Source organism: Chenopodium album, chromosome 21, assembly GCF_948465745.1.
Source record: "Chenopodium album chromosome 21, dcCheAlbu1.1, whole genome shotgun sequence".
NCBI lineage: Eukaryota > Viridiplantae > Streptophyta > Magnoliopsida > Caryophyllales > Amaranthaceae > Chenopodium > Chenopodium album.
The window spans coordinates 32,872,002-32,889,556 of NC_137854.1; the positions used below are offsets into that span (position 1 = coordinate 32,872,002).

At 29.0% G+C, this 17,555-nt stretch overlaps 1 protein-coding gene across 1 annotated transcript; it reads right to left on the reverse strand.

Annotated features, from left to right (window-relative positions):
- Nucleotides 1-1,573: 1,573 nt before the first annotated feature.
- Nucleotides 1,574-9,520, reverse strand: LOC145600674 (putative mannitol dehydrogenase). Its single transcript, XM_081656557.1, has 5 exons — nucleotides 9,405-9,520; nucleotides 8,717-8,830; nucleotides 7,514-8,027; nucleotides 6,499-6,652; nucleotides 1,574-2,064 (listed from the first exon to the last, which is right to left on the reverse strand). Exons 1-5 carry the CDS (start codon nucleotides 9,518-9,520, stop codon nucleotides 1,850-1,852), a joined length of 1,113 nt encoding a protein of 370 aa, XP_081512683.1. The 3' UTR covers nucleotides 1,574-1,849.
- Nucleotides 9,521-17,555: the final 8,035 nt, after the last annotated feature.

Genomic DNA, 17,555 nt, shown 5'->3' on the forward strand with positions numbered 1-17,555 from the left:
AATACTTTCGGGGTTCCTTATGATGATCCGACCTCCTATCGTCGTTTGTGTGGTGCTTTGCAATATTTGACGTTCACTCGTCCTGACATTTCCTATGTAGTGCAACAGGTTTGCCTCTTTATGCATGCCTCTCGTGTGGAACACATGAATGCGTTGAAACGCATTATTCGTTACATTCAAGGTACGCCCAATTTTGGTTTGCATTTATATAAGTCATCCGTCTCATCTCTTCTCTCATATACGGATGCCGATTGGGGTAGGTGTCCGGACACTCGCCGCTCTACATCAGGGTACTGTGTTTTTCTTGGTGATAATTTGATTTCTTGGTCGTCTAAGCGACAACCTACTCTGTCTAAGTCCAGTTGTGAGGCAAAGTACAGGGGCGTTGCCAATGTTGTCTCTGAATCTTGTTGGATTCGAAATTTGTTGCTTGAGCTCCGACGTCCTATTTCTAAAGCTACATTGGTTTATTGTGACAATGTGAGTGTCATTTATCTCTCTAGTAATCCGGTTCAACATCAGCGCACTAAACACATTGAAATGGACATACTCTTTGTTCGTGAGAAAGTTCAAAAGGGTGAAGTTCGTGTCCTACATGTGCCTTCCCGATACCAGATTGCAGACATCTTCACCAAAGGTCTGCCTAAGGTTTTATTTGATGATTTTCGAGACAATCTAAGCGTTCGTCGTTCTCCCGTTTCGACTGCGGGGGAGTGTTAGATTATGTAAATAATCTAGTATATAATTAGTTTGTAAATTACTAATGTAGCCTCAATCCTAACCTAGTGTACGCTTGTATTATATATTGACTTTTGATCAATGAGAAAGGCACGGCAAATATTCTCATAATCTCTCAGATAGAGTTTCGAGAAGAAATAAATGAAGAAAATACGATTATATTTGTTGAATTACTTTGTATTATTAATATTAATAATGCGTATTACTTCTTTTGTCACTAATTTATAAGTCTCATTTACATTTTATACAATCGCAAAAGGTGAATAAAAAAAGAGTAGAATTTAGCTACTAATAATAAATAATACTCCGTAACATAGTTTGTTTGGTGGAAAGTGAATGAAGAAATAAGATAGTGAGTTTTTGTTGATAAAAAATTGAATACAAAATTAGATAAAAGTAGAATAAAACTTATATTTAGGGAATAGATTTTTAGGAAAAATAAGTCTTTTACTTGAAGGTGTAACATTTTGATTTTTGTATGCTTGACACATGCTACTATAGATTTTGGTTTTAAATGATAAAAGAGGTATAAAAATCTAACCATTGATAGTCAATCTTTACATTTATTATAATTTTTATTGCCTCAATTGTTGTTATAAATTTCCTTTAATTTTATTTGATGGACTACATCTGCATGCTTACATCTATAGTCATGGTGGCATGTTGATAATTGTAATAATATTAATGTAGCTATTTAGGGCCTGTTCTCTTCCGTTGAAATTCAGTTTAGTTCAGTTCAGTTCAGCTGAGTTCAGTTCAGTTCAGTTCAGCTGAGTTCAGTCAATGAGAACAGGCCCTTAATTCGATTGTTCAATTCACAAAATTAACTTTATTAGTGTTAAGCTAATTAAGTTTTTTAATCAAGCCATCGGAAATTCTTTCAATAAGACTATGTTCATTGTACCTGATCTGATTTATAAACGCATGTAATAACTAGTTTGGACTATGTTCTCGTCAAAAAAAAAAAAAAAAAAAAAAAAAAAAAAAAAAAAAAAAAAAAAAAAAAAAAAACTATGTTAACAAAATAAGTAAAATCATTCTTATTTTTAGAAATGGAATACACGAAAATATGGTTCACCATATCAAGCATGAGCTTATTAAGATGATAATCCTAAACTGAAGACATGGTTTCCTGTAATGTGTTGCCAACATCAACAACGAACCGATATCTAACATCACCCTTAGAAAGACGATCCATGGCCGTGTTTATGTAATCCATTGGAATCACTTCAATATCTGCTTTAATGTTATGGTTTGCTGCAAAATCCAACATTTCTTGTGTTTCTTTCATCCCTCCAATTCCACTTCCAGCTATCATCTTCCTTCCTGTTAATTTGGAGTTAACCATATTTTATTAGTTAGTTGTATTTTATGTAGGAGAACTAATTTTCTTGCATTGCATCATTGCTTAACCCTTGTTCCTTTCACATTACGTAGAAAAAAACAATAAATTCTGTTTTAGTTACCACTACAAAAGAATGGAGTTATTAAAATCTACTTGTATCAATAGGTTATAATATATAAAGCCTGAGATCCAATTAAGCAATTTTTATGCTACCTCTGTTAAGGGTCTGTTCACATTTACTTAATTTCAGTTCAGTTCAGTTCAGCTCCTAATTTCCCTCTCTCATAAAATATTCATTTCAGCTCAATTCAGTTCAGTTTAGTTCAGTTCAGCTCTAATTAGTTCAGTTCAGCTCCAATCAGTTCAGTTCAGTTCAGCTCCAATCAGTTCAGTTCAGTTCAGCTCAGTTCAGTAAATGTGAACATGCCCTAAGTATTAATTTCAACATTGGAATATTTAACATCTCATATAATACCACAAATAAAGTTGCAACTAATACTTAACACAGGTAGTATTTTTTTTTTTCTTCAAGAAAAAAAAAAGGCAATTTATATATTCTATTATTCTTAAATGGATAATAATAACTTGAAAATAAATGACAAATTCAGATATTGATTGGTAAATTCATGTTTTATTTACTTAATATTTCCACCTTTAATAGAACTTTATACTCTGTACTAGCTTATGGTCCTGTGCAATGCACGGATTTACCAAATTTTATAAAAATTTGTATTTCAACAATTTTTTATAAATTGTTTTCTCTTTATAATAAATAGTATGACAAAGGTCAATATCCATAAAAAAAATGTTACATACTACGTAGTAAACTTTAAGTTGTACATACCCGTATGATATATATAGAGTCCGTACAAATTTATACTGTATTCAAAATTATGCATATCTTTTTTATAATGATAATATTTTGCGTAAATTTTCTATAAGTTGTTACAAAAATGTTTTATTGAATTTGGGAGGGAAAAATTATGTTTTATAAAATATATGGAAGATTTTATATACATATAAATATATATTGGTAAAGTAGGAAAATATTATACACGTAGTGAATTAAAAATTTCCTAAGATAATTTGACAAAAAAATAATAATAATTGGCGGGAAATTATTTAATTAGATGTTGTCATGTGTAATTATTTATTCGCCCTTAGTATATAGTTATTGATTGATTGATGGGTATTACATACAGAGTGTCTTTTCCAAAAAAAAAAAAAAAAAAAAAAAAAACCCTTACGTAATAAGTTTATTTTAGTAACTAATTATGAAATAAATCTAATTAGTACATATGTAATAAAATATTACCTTTTTTTTAATAATGTAATTATAAAATAGAGTAATTTTGATCATCAATTGAGTCATGTAAAGTAAATGGTCTTCACCAAAAAGTAAAATGTAAAATAACTCATCTCTTTAATTTGTCCATTTTTTTTTTTTGAAAGAAAGTCTTTAATTTGTCCAGAATTCACCTAAATAACGGAAAAGACAATCAATACTATATACTAAAAGACACACCAGCAATGACACGTGTCATCTCCTGGTGTGTCCTTAGTTATTATTTTTTTATGTAAAAAATCTATTTATTAAGGAAACAAATAAATTTCAAAAATAATTTTATTTGTTGTACATATTCCATATTAATGTAGTATATTTAAAATAAAAAGATTTCACAAATCTTTCTAAAACAATAAAATTGGATAACTATAAACCAAAAATTGTATTCTTAAAAATATATTGTAATTTGTTTTATAAAAGAAAAAATATTGCTCAGATTTTTTGCCTACTTTTATTTTAATTGTGTATTAGAAACTACAATTAGCCTTGCAAATACCAATTTAACATATCACATACTTTTATTATTTCTCGACTAATTTATGTTTATAATACTTATCTATCAATAATCTATAATGATCACCGTGCATGGCACGGGATCTAACCTAGTGTAGATAATAAAGTGGACCATGCATTTTTATTTTTATCAATGGAACAGTAATAGTTACTTACTTACTTTACCTAATTGGTCAATTAATAATAATTAACGTGAAATATTGGTAGGAATCCAACTTTTTTAGCAACTCTATTTTATATGAGTAATATGTAGACCTGGCAAATTTGTCATTCTAGTCGGCTATGGGTCTGGTCATTTCGGGTCGGGTCAAGTTCAGGTTAAAAGGTTCTCGAGTTAAGTTCAGGTCGGGTCGGGCCATTTCAGGTTTCAGGTTGATTTTGGGCCGATTGATTGTCGGGTCGGGTATCGGGTCAACAGTTCGGGTCGGGTCAAGTTCGAGTTGGGTCAGTTTGGGTCGGGTCAATTTTCGGGTATGATTTTCGGGTCAACTTTGAGTCGGGTCATATTTGGGTCGATGCATTGGGTTAAATTCAACTCTATGTATATATTTATATATTTTTTGACAAAAAAACTCACTATATTTATTAAGACTACTTTTTCATGGAATATAGTAATTGTTTGACCCTTTTTTTTTTTGTTTTTTTTGGTTTTTTTTTTGGGTTTTTTGGGTTTTTTTTTTTTTTTTTTTTAGATTGAGAATCAATTTCAGGATCTCCTGAAACTAGAGAGGGATGCTCTAACTGATTGAGTTATACCTCACTCTCTTATTGATCTTAGTTTTAAACTTTTAATACTCTTATTATCATTTTCACTGTTGTAATAAGGTAATTTGATTGCGGATTTAGTCTATTTCGGTTTGCTAAGGTCAAGTCTTTAGCTTAAATAGATTCTGGTCATTTCAGGTATAAGATAATTTTGGTTCGGGTCACTTTGGGTTTCGAGTCTATTTGGGTCAATTAATTCAAGTTAAAGGTCGGGTCAACTTTGGGTCGGGTCGTTTCGGGTCTCGGGTCAACTTCGGGTCGGGTCAGTTCCACTTCAGGTCGGGTATGGGTCGGGTTGATTCAGGTTTTGGTTCAATTTCAAGTCACTGGTTTTTGGTCGATTTCGGGTCATCGGGTCTGGGTCAGAGTTGCCAGGTCTAGTAATATGTTGGTAAGTTATATATATATATATAGGGGAGGGATCCGGTGAGAATAGGTTCATATGTGAGAAAACATACATATATGAGAACTGATTTTAAATTTAGAACATGTGAGTAAAAATTTAGAACATATGAGTAAGAATTTAGAACATATCATAAAATTTCAGAACACATGATTTAAAATTTCAGATTAGAAAACATGATTTAAAATTTTGAACACGTGAGTAATAATTTAGAACTTCTACGTGAGTAATAATTTAGAACATTTGATTTTGGATTTACAATGCGTGATTAAAAATTTGAAAAGCTTGATTTGAAATTTAGAAAATTTGAATAAATTTTAGAACATCTGATTTAAGATTTAGAACATGTGAATAAAAATTAAGAACATCAGATTTCAAACTTAAAACATATGAGTAACATTAAGAACATGTGAGTCAAAGTTTGGAACATACTAGTAATACTTCAGAACATATGATTAAAAAATTTAGAACATACGAAGTAGAAAGTTAAAATTTAGAACAAATAATTTAAGATTTAGAACATGTAAGTAATGATTCAAAACATTTGATTTAACTCATTTAAGATTTAGAACACGTATATTAAAATTTAGAACATCTAGTTTAAAATTTAGAACATACGAGTAAAAATTTAGAACATGAGAGTGTTCTCACATATGAAAGATTTCTTACATAAAGAGAAATTCTCATATGAGTCTTCCCCTATATATATATATATATATATATTTCACGAGAGCATAATAATTTGTTTAGTTCTTTATTTATTTATTTATTTATTTATTTTTTTGATATTTAGATTTTAGAGCAAATGATGAGAAATTGAGAATCGATTCTATGATCCCTTAAAATTGGGAGGGAAGTTCCAACCACTTAAGCATCGAAAAGTAAGGGTATAATAAATAATAGAATTGTAACACGCGATATAGAGATGGACATTAGGGGCAGGGGAACGGCAATTATAAGTACAATAAATAAATAGTATGATAATGTAACAATGGTGGACGTGTTGACCGGGAAAGAAATCTAAAAAAGTCAAGTTATTTGTATTGAGACAGGTTTCACTACTGAAACAGTTTCAAAATCTTTGGTGTTTCAAAATGTTTTCTGTTTGGCTGATCACATTATATAACCGCTTGTAAAAAAAAATGAAGTAACCCCTATAACATTGACAGACTAATCCTATTATACTAACAATCCCTTTTTATACTTATTGATGAATAACCCTTAAATAACAAAGTAACTCCTACAACACTAACAGAGTAACCCATATACTACTAATGAAATAAGCCCTAATTAACAAAGTAACTCCTACGACACTAACCAAATGACTCCATAATTGGAAGCAATTATAATGCATAGTTGAATGAATTAAATAATGTAATGTATGATTACCTCCAAGCAAAGTGAAGATGGGCACTTGGAGAGGCATTTGGGGAACACCAACCACAATAAGCTTTCCATGAGACTTAAGTAAGTGAAGTAGGGTCTCGATTGAATGATCAGCGGACACCGTGTCGATGATCCCGTCCATAGTGCTCATTGCTGCCTACATTTGTGCCACATTATTATTTTTACTAGTGACTTATGATCACATCTTCATTTTCTTTTAGTAGTCCACCATGTAGTAATGCAATCTTTGTCTTTTTTTCTTATACTACTTTTAATAATTTCATTACATAATGGTGCTTTTTAAATAAATACTAAATTTATCTATCATAATGTAGTGCCTAAATATCTCTCTTCATAAGATATAATTTCTCCTTAACATGTGAATGGTGTCAAATGTGTGATTTATGGACCTAACTCAATTATTTGATTTGCAAATAAAATAATACAAAGTAGAACATATATGTTGCAAGATGAGATAATAATAAAACAAATTATGGGTTTAAGTAACAAAAGTATGATTTTGTGAACATATATACTTGTCCTTAATTATAAGGGTATGACCAGTGCAATATTTTATTAAACCATACTATCCTACATACGAAATACCTATAATTTAAAGTTTTATAGTGATCGAATCTAGTTAGTATGTATTCATATCCACTTTAGTTCTTACTAGTCAAATTAAGCTAAGTACTTCTAAAAATCAATAGCAAAAGATTACTCAAAATGAAAATATTACAATTACTTGTATTATTAAATAATATGCATCATAATTTATTAAATAGCTGTAAGGATGTTATACTTGCTTCCTGTTCATTATGAATTTGGACACAGAACTATTCACTAAATTCACACTGACCAATATTGTCCCAAATAGAAAATAAAATATGTTCCTACTAAATGAACCTTGTTAATTTCATATGTTTGCTAAATATTATTTCAAGCAATGTATTAAAAGTCAAAATTATGCACTTATAAAAGTGTCAAGTCAAAATGAAACAACCAAATAGTAAATTACCTGTAATTGATCTTGTTCATGACTATTTAAAAAATGGTCAGCACAAAAACGTTCCAAAGCTTCCTTACACTTGTTAGGAGAAGTACTAATAACAGTAACCTTTAATCCAAATGCTTTTGCAAATTTCACAGCCAAATGACCAAGCCCTCCAAGTCCCACAACCCCTACATGCTTTCCTCTTGCATCAAGCTCGAAATACCTCAATGCGCTATACACCGTGATTCCGGCACAAAGTAGTGGCGCACTCATGTCGAGGGGAAGATCATCGGGGATTCGAACAACGTAATGTTGGTCCGCCACCATTTCATTGGAGTAACCACCATAAGTTGTGGTACCATCATAGTATTTGCCAGAGTAAGTGAGGATCATTTTAGGGCAGTAATTTTCAAGGTTTTTTGTGCATGACTCGCACGTGCGACATGAGCCAATCATGCATCCTACCCCAACTTTGTCTCCGATTTTGAATTTTGTGACTTTGGTGCCAATTTCAGTCACCACTCCCACAATCTCGTGCCTTATTAAAATTTTAAATGATCAAAGTTTAAATGCTTAGAGCTTTTTTTGAAAATGTAAAATAATATAAGAGGAAAAAAATTGGCTACATAGTACATACTACGTTACATACGACTAAAAATAAACTAAATCAAGCATATATAGTATGGATCGGAGTATAAGTTTATATTGTACTAAACTTAGATGTGTTTGTTTTATGTTATTTTAACTTATATGTATTGACTTATTTTAAACATAATAAGTTAAGGACAAAATAAGAAATAAGATTTATGTCAAAATCTATTCGGTCAATATAAGATTTTTTTCAAGTAATATAAATTCAAATAAAATAATTTAAGACAAAATATGTTTAGCAAAATGTGTTATTAATATTTGGCTAATTGATTGGATCATACGTGATAGAAGACAATACTCAAAACTAACCGTTTAAATTAATTCATTAAGTGGACACTATGTGTACAAGATTTTTTATTTTTTATTTTTTATTTATTTATTTATTAATTGGCAATTAGATTTTAGGGATGGTACGAGTTCAAATATAGATACGATGAAAAATTAGTAGAAATCATACTGAATTTTACTATAGATCGATACGAGGAAAAAATAGGAGAAATTAACAAGAATATAGTAATTAAAATTAGTTAAAAACATGGTTAATAGGAGTATAAATAACATAGTATTGATAATTACCCGGGAACAAGTGGGTAAGAAGAAATGCCCCAATGATTCTTGAGAAAATGGAGGTCTGTATGGCATATTCCACAGTACATCACCTTAAATCTCACATCCTCTTCTCCTGTCATCCTACATTCATTATTGAAATTTTATTAAGCCGTTGATCGATAGAGTAATCTTACAGTTCCTTTATGTTTGTTCCATTTCAAATACCGAGTATTCCATTTGATTGAAGAAGGAAAACTTTGACTACGATTATTTATCGATAAGTAAAATAAAAAACATATTTATATGAAATTTTGTTTAATTTGTCTTAATACATGTGTAATATTAAATTAGTGACTACTATTTTTATAAGATTATATGCAATTAAAAAAATCGTTGCTAAATTATAATTTGGTATTCATTTACAATTGGTGAATGTACAATTATAATTTATAACAACACAAACATTAAAGAATAAGGATTTTAGAAGAAACTTTGATTATTAAAATGAATATGAATTATTAAAATGAATATGCAACACATCAATCTATACCAATGCAAACTTAATTGTTATATTTTCATGCACATTTTCATGTGTTACCTCTATGTTTTCCTTTTTTTTTTTTTTTTTTTTTTTTTTGAACTATTAACAATCATAAAATAATGCAAAATGTACATATACGACTATTATATAGTGTGTACATTAGCTAGGGGGTACCTTCTAGAGAAGTAGAAGGGAGATAAAATGTCGGACTCGTCTCGAGCTGCCCATCCGTAAGTCTTTACCGGATGTACGGCGGCCTCTTGTTCTTGTACATGTTCAGAGTTTGCCATTGTTGAATGAAGGTAAACGAATGCAAGCTCACGGGCTAAGGATAAGATTTTATTTTTGTAACAAATAAATTGACGCAGAAGAGTGAGAGCTAGTAATAAGACATGCCAATCTTAATATATAGATAGATATATCTAGTCTAGGAATAATAATTAGATTATAATCAAATCATGTATGTGCGTGATATGCACTTAGGCAATATCTTGTGTTATGTCTTTTTGAAAAGGCTATTGGTATTTACATCAACTCCACTCTTAGTGTCCCACCGACCTTCTCCTGTAGTTGTATGATTTGAGCCTAACTTGATTGTTTCTTTGAACAATATTTTGTTATTTGATATATAATTATTCGACTTTAAATTGCCATCAATCCCAAATTACACAAAGTTATGACTTTTTTTTTTTTATTATTCTCATACTCTATTTTGACTATTTTTTTCTTGATCAAATGTATGAAAGTAAACATTTCGAAGTAGATGTATGATGTTGTAAGGTCTATATATATCATATATTCTAAATTTTAAACTTATTTTTTAATTTTTTTTATTGTAACATATAATAATAATAATATATTGAAGTTTAAAGTTTAACATTGTAAAATAGTCAAAATATTACAAGTGATTTGAGGCAGATATGGATGTATTAAAGATAAAATTAAATTTTTAGGTTAGAAAAAAAAAAGATTATTCATAGGCGTTGACCTTTGAAATCCATTACATGTGGAAGATGCTAGCCATTGTTATGGGATTAGATGGATGTTTGTGGGTTATTTCCTTTGTCTTTTTTGTTCTACTTCCTATAAATGCAATCATTATTGATCCAACTAGCTAGAATATTCCATTTGGCTGATTCCTCTTGTGCCTCGTGGCATGAGTAATTATATATATATATATATATATATATATATATATATATATATATATATATATATATATATATATATATATATATATATATATATATATTGTTTTTAAAGGGATAACTAGTGAGTAGTCCGAGCTTTACTCCATGTTGTTACTTTTGTAATCGTGCAATTGGGATTTTTATTTTAAGAACTTTGAAATCTAAAAGTTTATATTATTTAATGTTTTCTTTAAGTGAAATGCTAAATACCGCCGTTCAAATTTATCTCCACCGCCATTATTTCGAGCAAACTGACAATTTTGCCCTTATTAAACCCAAACCCATTTTTCAGCCTTTTTTTTTCTCTCTTCTCAAACACCAACCACTCACCTTTCTTACCACACAACCACCACATATTTGAGAATTATCGGGAAGCAATTGGCGGCGAGCTCAAACAGCGGTGGCGACTTCGACGACGGAATGGGTGGACAGGAGGTAAGTAGTTTCCAGTTTTTTTTTTTTTTTTTTTTTTATATTTTTTTATGTAATAGGTGGCTGGTAACCGAAGGTGAAAACCGGTTGCCAGCACCGGTAACCGACGACCTAATCCGGATGACTGCAATCGGTAACCGGTTTTCACCTCTGGTTACCATGGTGGGCAACCGGTTTTCACCTCCGGTTACCAACCACCATATTTATTTTATTTTTTTTTTTTTGAAGAAAACTAATCAATTTTTAAATTGGGCTTCGGTAACCGATTTTGGCCTCCGGTTACCATGGACGGTAACCGGATTTAGGCTCCGATTACCACGGTCAACCGGAGGTCACCGTCACGGCAACCGAAGGTCAAATCCGGTTACCGTGGAGTTGCAAGTTGACCCCCGATTCTTTTTCCGTCGAGCCACCTCGATCACCATCCATTTCTTGTCGATTTTCATTGTCGTTGTAGTTGTCCGGTGTAGAAGGTGGTGGTTGACACGGTTTTGGTTGATGGGCTAATGTTAGAGAATGAAATGGAAAAAAAAAGGTAATAAGGGCAAAATCGTCAGTTTGCTTGAAATGATGGCGGTGGCGATAAATTTGGACGGCGGTATTTAACACCCCCTTTTTTAATAATAAAATCATGTGATTTACACTTATGTACATTTCTTTTTAATATTTATAACACGTTGGATAATGGGCTAAGATGGTTAAATAGCCAACTTTGTTATATGTGTTGGGTGTTCGAAATCCCCTTACTTATATATTAAAAAGCGCTCCTAAAAACATTTATGTGCCATGTCATTCCCTTCTTTCTTGCAATAGCATTATGCCATGTAATCTATCACTCAACTAGCATTGTGTCACATCATCACTTAACAACACGTCATCAACAATTAACAAACCATTCCAGCTATTATTGATAGATTAATATAAAACCATTTGATGGGTTTCAAACACTAGACGTTGAGGGAACACGATCTAATTCCTTACCATCTTAGTTAATATTAATTCGTGACAACTATATAAATAAATACAACTATAAATGACATGCAAAAAAGGAAAAACTAGCCCGTAAAAAAAGGTAAAAATAGATATGTAGTTTGAAAAAAAAAATTCAAGAAGAATAAAATCACTCTAACAAAAAAAAAAGAATAATAAAATCAACATTATTTCCCAAACAATGCATACTCAAACAACCTATGCTTTATCGGTTGATAATACTACAATTATAATAAACACAGGATGAAAATAAATTTCACAAAGAAACAATTTAATCAAAGCGGTAACCCGGTGCAACGCTCGGGCCACACACTAATTTTTATATGAATTAATGTAGGTTGCTTGGGTGATGTGGCGTAACGATTAAGGTTAATTCAATGATGATATGGCATAAAGAGATGTTGGGTACGTCATGAAATGCTTGTAGAGTGACTTGGCGTAATTTATAAGGATATACATGACACATGGACGTTTTATAAATGTTTTTTAACATATTAGTATAGATTAGTGAGTATCCCGGGCGTTGCTGCAGGTTGATATTCTTGTAGAGGTGCAATCAATATATTTTACTAAAGGCTTGTCAAGACTAAAATTATCGTTGTCAAACTAAAATTCAGTTATTCTTTGAATATCTTTTTTTTTTATTTGAACAATGTGGTTTATATTTATATAATTTTTCTTACTCATTAATAACATAGTTGATAATTGGGTTAAATGGTTAAATAGTCATCTTTGATATGGCGTCATGAAATGTTGCAAAGGCAATGGCGCAACAAAAAATGGGACTACGTAACACATCAACATGTATGACTAATAGTCATCATAACAAATGTTGTTATTGGATTGGTCGGATTGTATCACGTGATAGAGGACCACATGCTGATTGTTCCACTTAAAGTTTATATAGTACCATTGAATCTTCAGTGGTACTATTTATGCATATATTTAGTACAACTGAATGCATATATATTACCATTATGTGCATATATAGTATCACTATATATTATATACAGTGGTACCATTTGATCATCCAATGATACCAGAATACACATTCGTTTGTATATATGTATAATTACATGAATACCTCATGTTATGCATTTCTACATGCATAACATTCCTCCCTTTAAAATCCCTCCACCTTTAAAATGATTACTGGTATACTAATTTTTTATTGCTTTGATTTTATTTTTTCACTAGCTTAAGGCCCGTGCCATGCACGACATGTCTAATTTTTGTAAGAATATCTAACAAATAAAATTTGATAAAACATACACATCAAAAATAAAAATTATAATGTCATAATCTAGATTAATAGGCAAGCAAAATATTAAACAAAAATAGAAATTTGGGCTACCTAAACCCGAAATTTTTTTCAGGTGGGGCTTGGTTTGATCAGGTCTAGTGGGCAACTGGTTATGTTAGTAAATACTTATTTATAAATGAATTTTTAATAAACAACAAAAATTAATCAAACAATAGACTAAAATTAATTGAATATTACCTTTTCCTAGAATTAGACATATGATATAATTGTCAAACACAACATTTATTTCATAGCTATACTATACTCTATAAGTCCTTAATTTGTAATAATATATACGTAGTAGTAAAATTTAAGGAAAAAATTTATAAATAATTTGAATATATAGCCATATTGAAATTGATATTGAAATAACATACTCGTATTAGCTAGAGGAATTGGAAAAAAAAAAAATTAAGTGTTTTTTTAAAGTAATTTCTTTAGCATCTATTATATGAATCAATTTATTATTTATTTATTTTGGCAAAATGTAATAATTCTCCATTTAAAAATAAAGACAATATAAAAGATTTGGAAAGATATTATTATAGAATCAAAATCAAATATTAACAAAAAAATATTGTCATAAAGATAACATAAAATATTTGAAATGATATTATTATAAAAACAAATGTTAACAAAAAAAAAAAAAAAAAAAGGTAAAATGGGAATGGGAGTTTTGGAGGGAAAAAACAGCACCAGGATGTGACACGTGTCACTCCCGCCGTCTGTTTTAGTATTAAGCTAGATTAGTGCCCGTGCGATGCACTGTAGTGACAAACTTTTTCCATAATTAAATTGTGATATATAATATAGAAATAAGACAATAAACTCATGTATGTAGAAACAATTGCAATGTGTACAAGAAAAATGAAATAATATAAGAAAAAATATTAAAATTAAAATTGAGAGAAAATAAAATTTATACGGAGTAGTTGATTAGTTATGTTGAAAATATCTAAAAGTAGATAGAATACATTATGTTACAGTAATGATGCATGTTTTCCCAATAAAGTTATATAGCGTACTTCTAAAAAATAAGCTAAGTAGGTGTAGAACAATAAAAAAAAAAAAAAAAAATTATAAAGTTGACATCATATATTATTTTAACGGGAATTTTTTTAATGATAACTCGACATGTGTCCAAAGTAATGTAAGCATAACATGTTAAGTAATACTCCGTACTTCATAGTTAATAGATTTGAAAGAATAAATCAAGATTTATTATGCTATATAAAGATATGATGTAGAGTACATAATAATATTTATAAAATTTAAAAGTAATATATATGAAAAATATTTTATTATAGATATGGAAAGTAGGTGAATCTAAATTACCACAATTATGGTTTGGTGAAGATTTTGTGAATATAGTATAATAAGTGACATTGACTTAAAATAGAAAAAAAAAGGGGGAGGGGGTGATTTTGGAGGGAAAAATAGCACCAAGAAATGACACGTGTCATTTATGGTGTCTGTTTTAGTATTATATTAGGTTAGATCCCGTGTCATGCACAGCTTTTCACTCTTTGCTATGGATTATCATTTTAAAATTACATTTAAATATAAAATAATTTGGTGTAAATTTTTTTTCCCCAAATCAAGCAACTTTAAAATTTAATTTTATACTCCCGTATTTAATCTTTCATGACTACGGCATTTATTTTTATTAGAACTTTCTACTATTTTGAACCATGATGACGTATTTATTTCTAAGTTTTTATTTCACATTTGACAAATTTTCATTCACCAATTGGGTTAGGTTGAAAGATATATATTCATGATTTTTTTTACTATAAATAATCATTGTACATTTAAAAGTAATTACTTATATAGAATTTATATAAAGATATGAGATATTTCACTTGGTAAATATATTATTCTACAGTTATTTTCCTAAATTTTGGAAGACCATATTTTTTTTGTACACACACACACACACACACACACACATATATATTATTGATTGACTAGTATAGAACCCGTGCAATTGAACGGTTTTAAAAGTTTAAATACTACACGAGTTCGTCTTATATATTTAAACTATATTAGTTTTCAAAATAGTGAAATCCTATATTATTTATTATTTCGTAACAATCACTATCACAACGTGTATCCGTTTATATTCATGTGTATTTTTGTCTTAATCATGCGGATCGAACCTGACCCGTTGATCCGTTTTAATAGTTATTTGAGTTTATTGATTAAGTTGATTTGATATTTTGTCTACACTTAAATAAATAGTTTATTGACTGAGTTTGATCAATTGTACTCTACCATCCGACATTCATTTCCTTATCTCTTTTATCCATCTCATATAATTCTTACACAAATCCATAACAACAAGCTCCTACACCAACTGTCAATCCACACCTATTGCATTTGCATAACCAAAATTATCATCATGTTAGGTTGACCTGGCCTGACATCTTCCTTTAACTTTGTAATGTTTAAACGTACTATTTTTTTAAATCATTTTTTATTAGTTAGGAATTGATGATGTGTTTTGTGACAATTTAAATTATGTAGTAGGCATATAATGGCTAAAAATAATTTTAGTGAGGAATTAGTAAAAAAATTGAAAAAGAAAAATAGTAGCAAAGGAAATTAAATAAATTAAGTAACAAAATTGTTCTAAGCCGTTGGGTTGACCCAAAACTTTGGGTTAGATTGTAACATTTCTTGACCTGTGAATTAAAGGGACTCGACCTAAAATGACCCGTGATCCGAAATGACCCGACCCAAACCCAACCCAATTGGCAGGTCCATGTCCATCTTTTAATCAAACTTAATTATTTAGGACATTAGTTTTAGTATATGTAGATTTTTTTTTATAATTTTGCGTGAAATTTGACAACTTTAAAATAAACAGTATAAGTTACATTTATTTTGGCAAATATTTGACATGAAATCAATATTTTGACAATTTATAGAATATAATACAAAGTATATATGTATATTGACATGATATGATGCAATTTTGTAAAACATTATAAACTTTAGGAATTTTTCAATATGTATGAGTTGTTAATAATAGTATGTTTTAAACTTATTTATTTGATATTTTGTTAAGTATGTGTAACTTAATACTATTTGATAAAATATTTTCGTCAATAAATTGAAACTTACTAAAAATTTCAGATTATATGTGTCAAAGATCATTACTATAAAGTTTCCATATGTAAGTTTTATAGAAGATATATAAAGATTTAAAAAAATATTTTGGTTTTGAAAATTATACTCTTTTATTTATTTAGAATAGCAAAAATGGTCGGGATTGGAGCGTAACAAATTCTAACAATTCTAACTTTTTATTATCCAATTTTCTTTGAGAGAGGTGTAATTGTTACTCATGTCATATGTATATAAATGATAAAACTGCAAGTTTAGTTACTGTATCTTAGGGTATGGTGATAGTATTATGTCATTATGTGTATGTAAATAGGTAATAAAAACAATTTTTTTAACGGGCTTAATCACTATTATTGCATCACTATTATAGGAATAGTATATCATAATTTAATTATAAAAAGATTTTGTGCAATCAATGATTAAAAAATCAATAAATAATGATAATAAATTTGTTATTGTAGATTTCATTTGTAGATGCCGAATGGCTTTTTATTAATGAATAGTTTTGTTTTGGAAAAAAAAATGTTAATATATTTTGTCATACTAATTGATCTTATTAGTATAAGAAAATATTTTCAATTATATGAATATACATATTTATAGTGATTTACAATATCATAATAAGATTTAGTTGATATTTTTAAGGTAAGAAAATAAGCGGGAAAATTTGTAATCACAGAGTGACATGTGTCATGTTGTATGTTGAACGTCCTCTATTTTAGTATATATATAGATTTTTTAGGTAAGAAAATAAGCGGGAAAATTTGTAATCACAGAGTGACATGTGTCATGTTGTATGTTGAACGTCCTCTGTTTTAGTATATAGATAGATAATTGATGGATTGATTATTGATTTCATAGTTAACTATACTCTATAGGTCCTTAATTTGTAATAATATATACGTAGTAGTAAAATTTCAGAAAACAATTATAATTAATTTGAATATATAGTCATATTGAAATTGATATTGAAATAAAATACTCGTATTAGCTAGAGGAATTGGAAAAAGAAAATTAAGTTTTTTTTTAAAGTAATTTTTTTTAACATCTATTATATGAATCAATTTATTATTACTTTTTTTTTTGGCTAAATGTAATAATACTCTATTTAAAAATAAAGACAATATAAAAGATTTGGAAAGATATTATTATAGAACCAAAATCAAATATTAACCAAAAAAAAAAAATATTGTCATAAAGATAACATAATTTTTTTTTATATTTTTATTTTATATTTTTTTTTTCTTTTTTGACAGGGATAACATAAAATATTTGAAATGA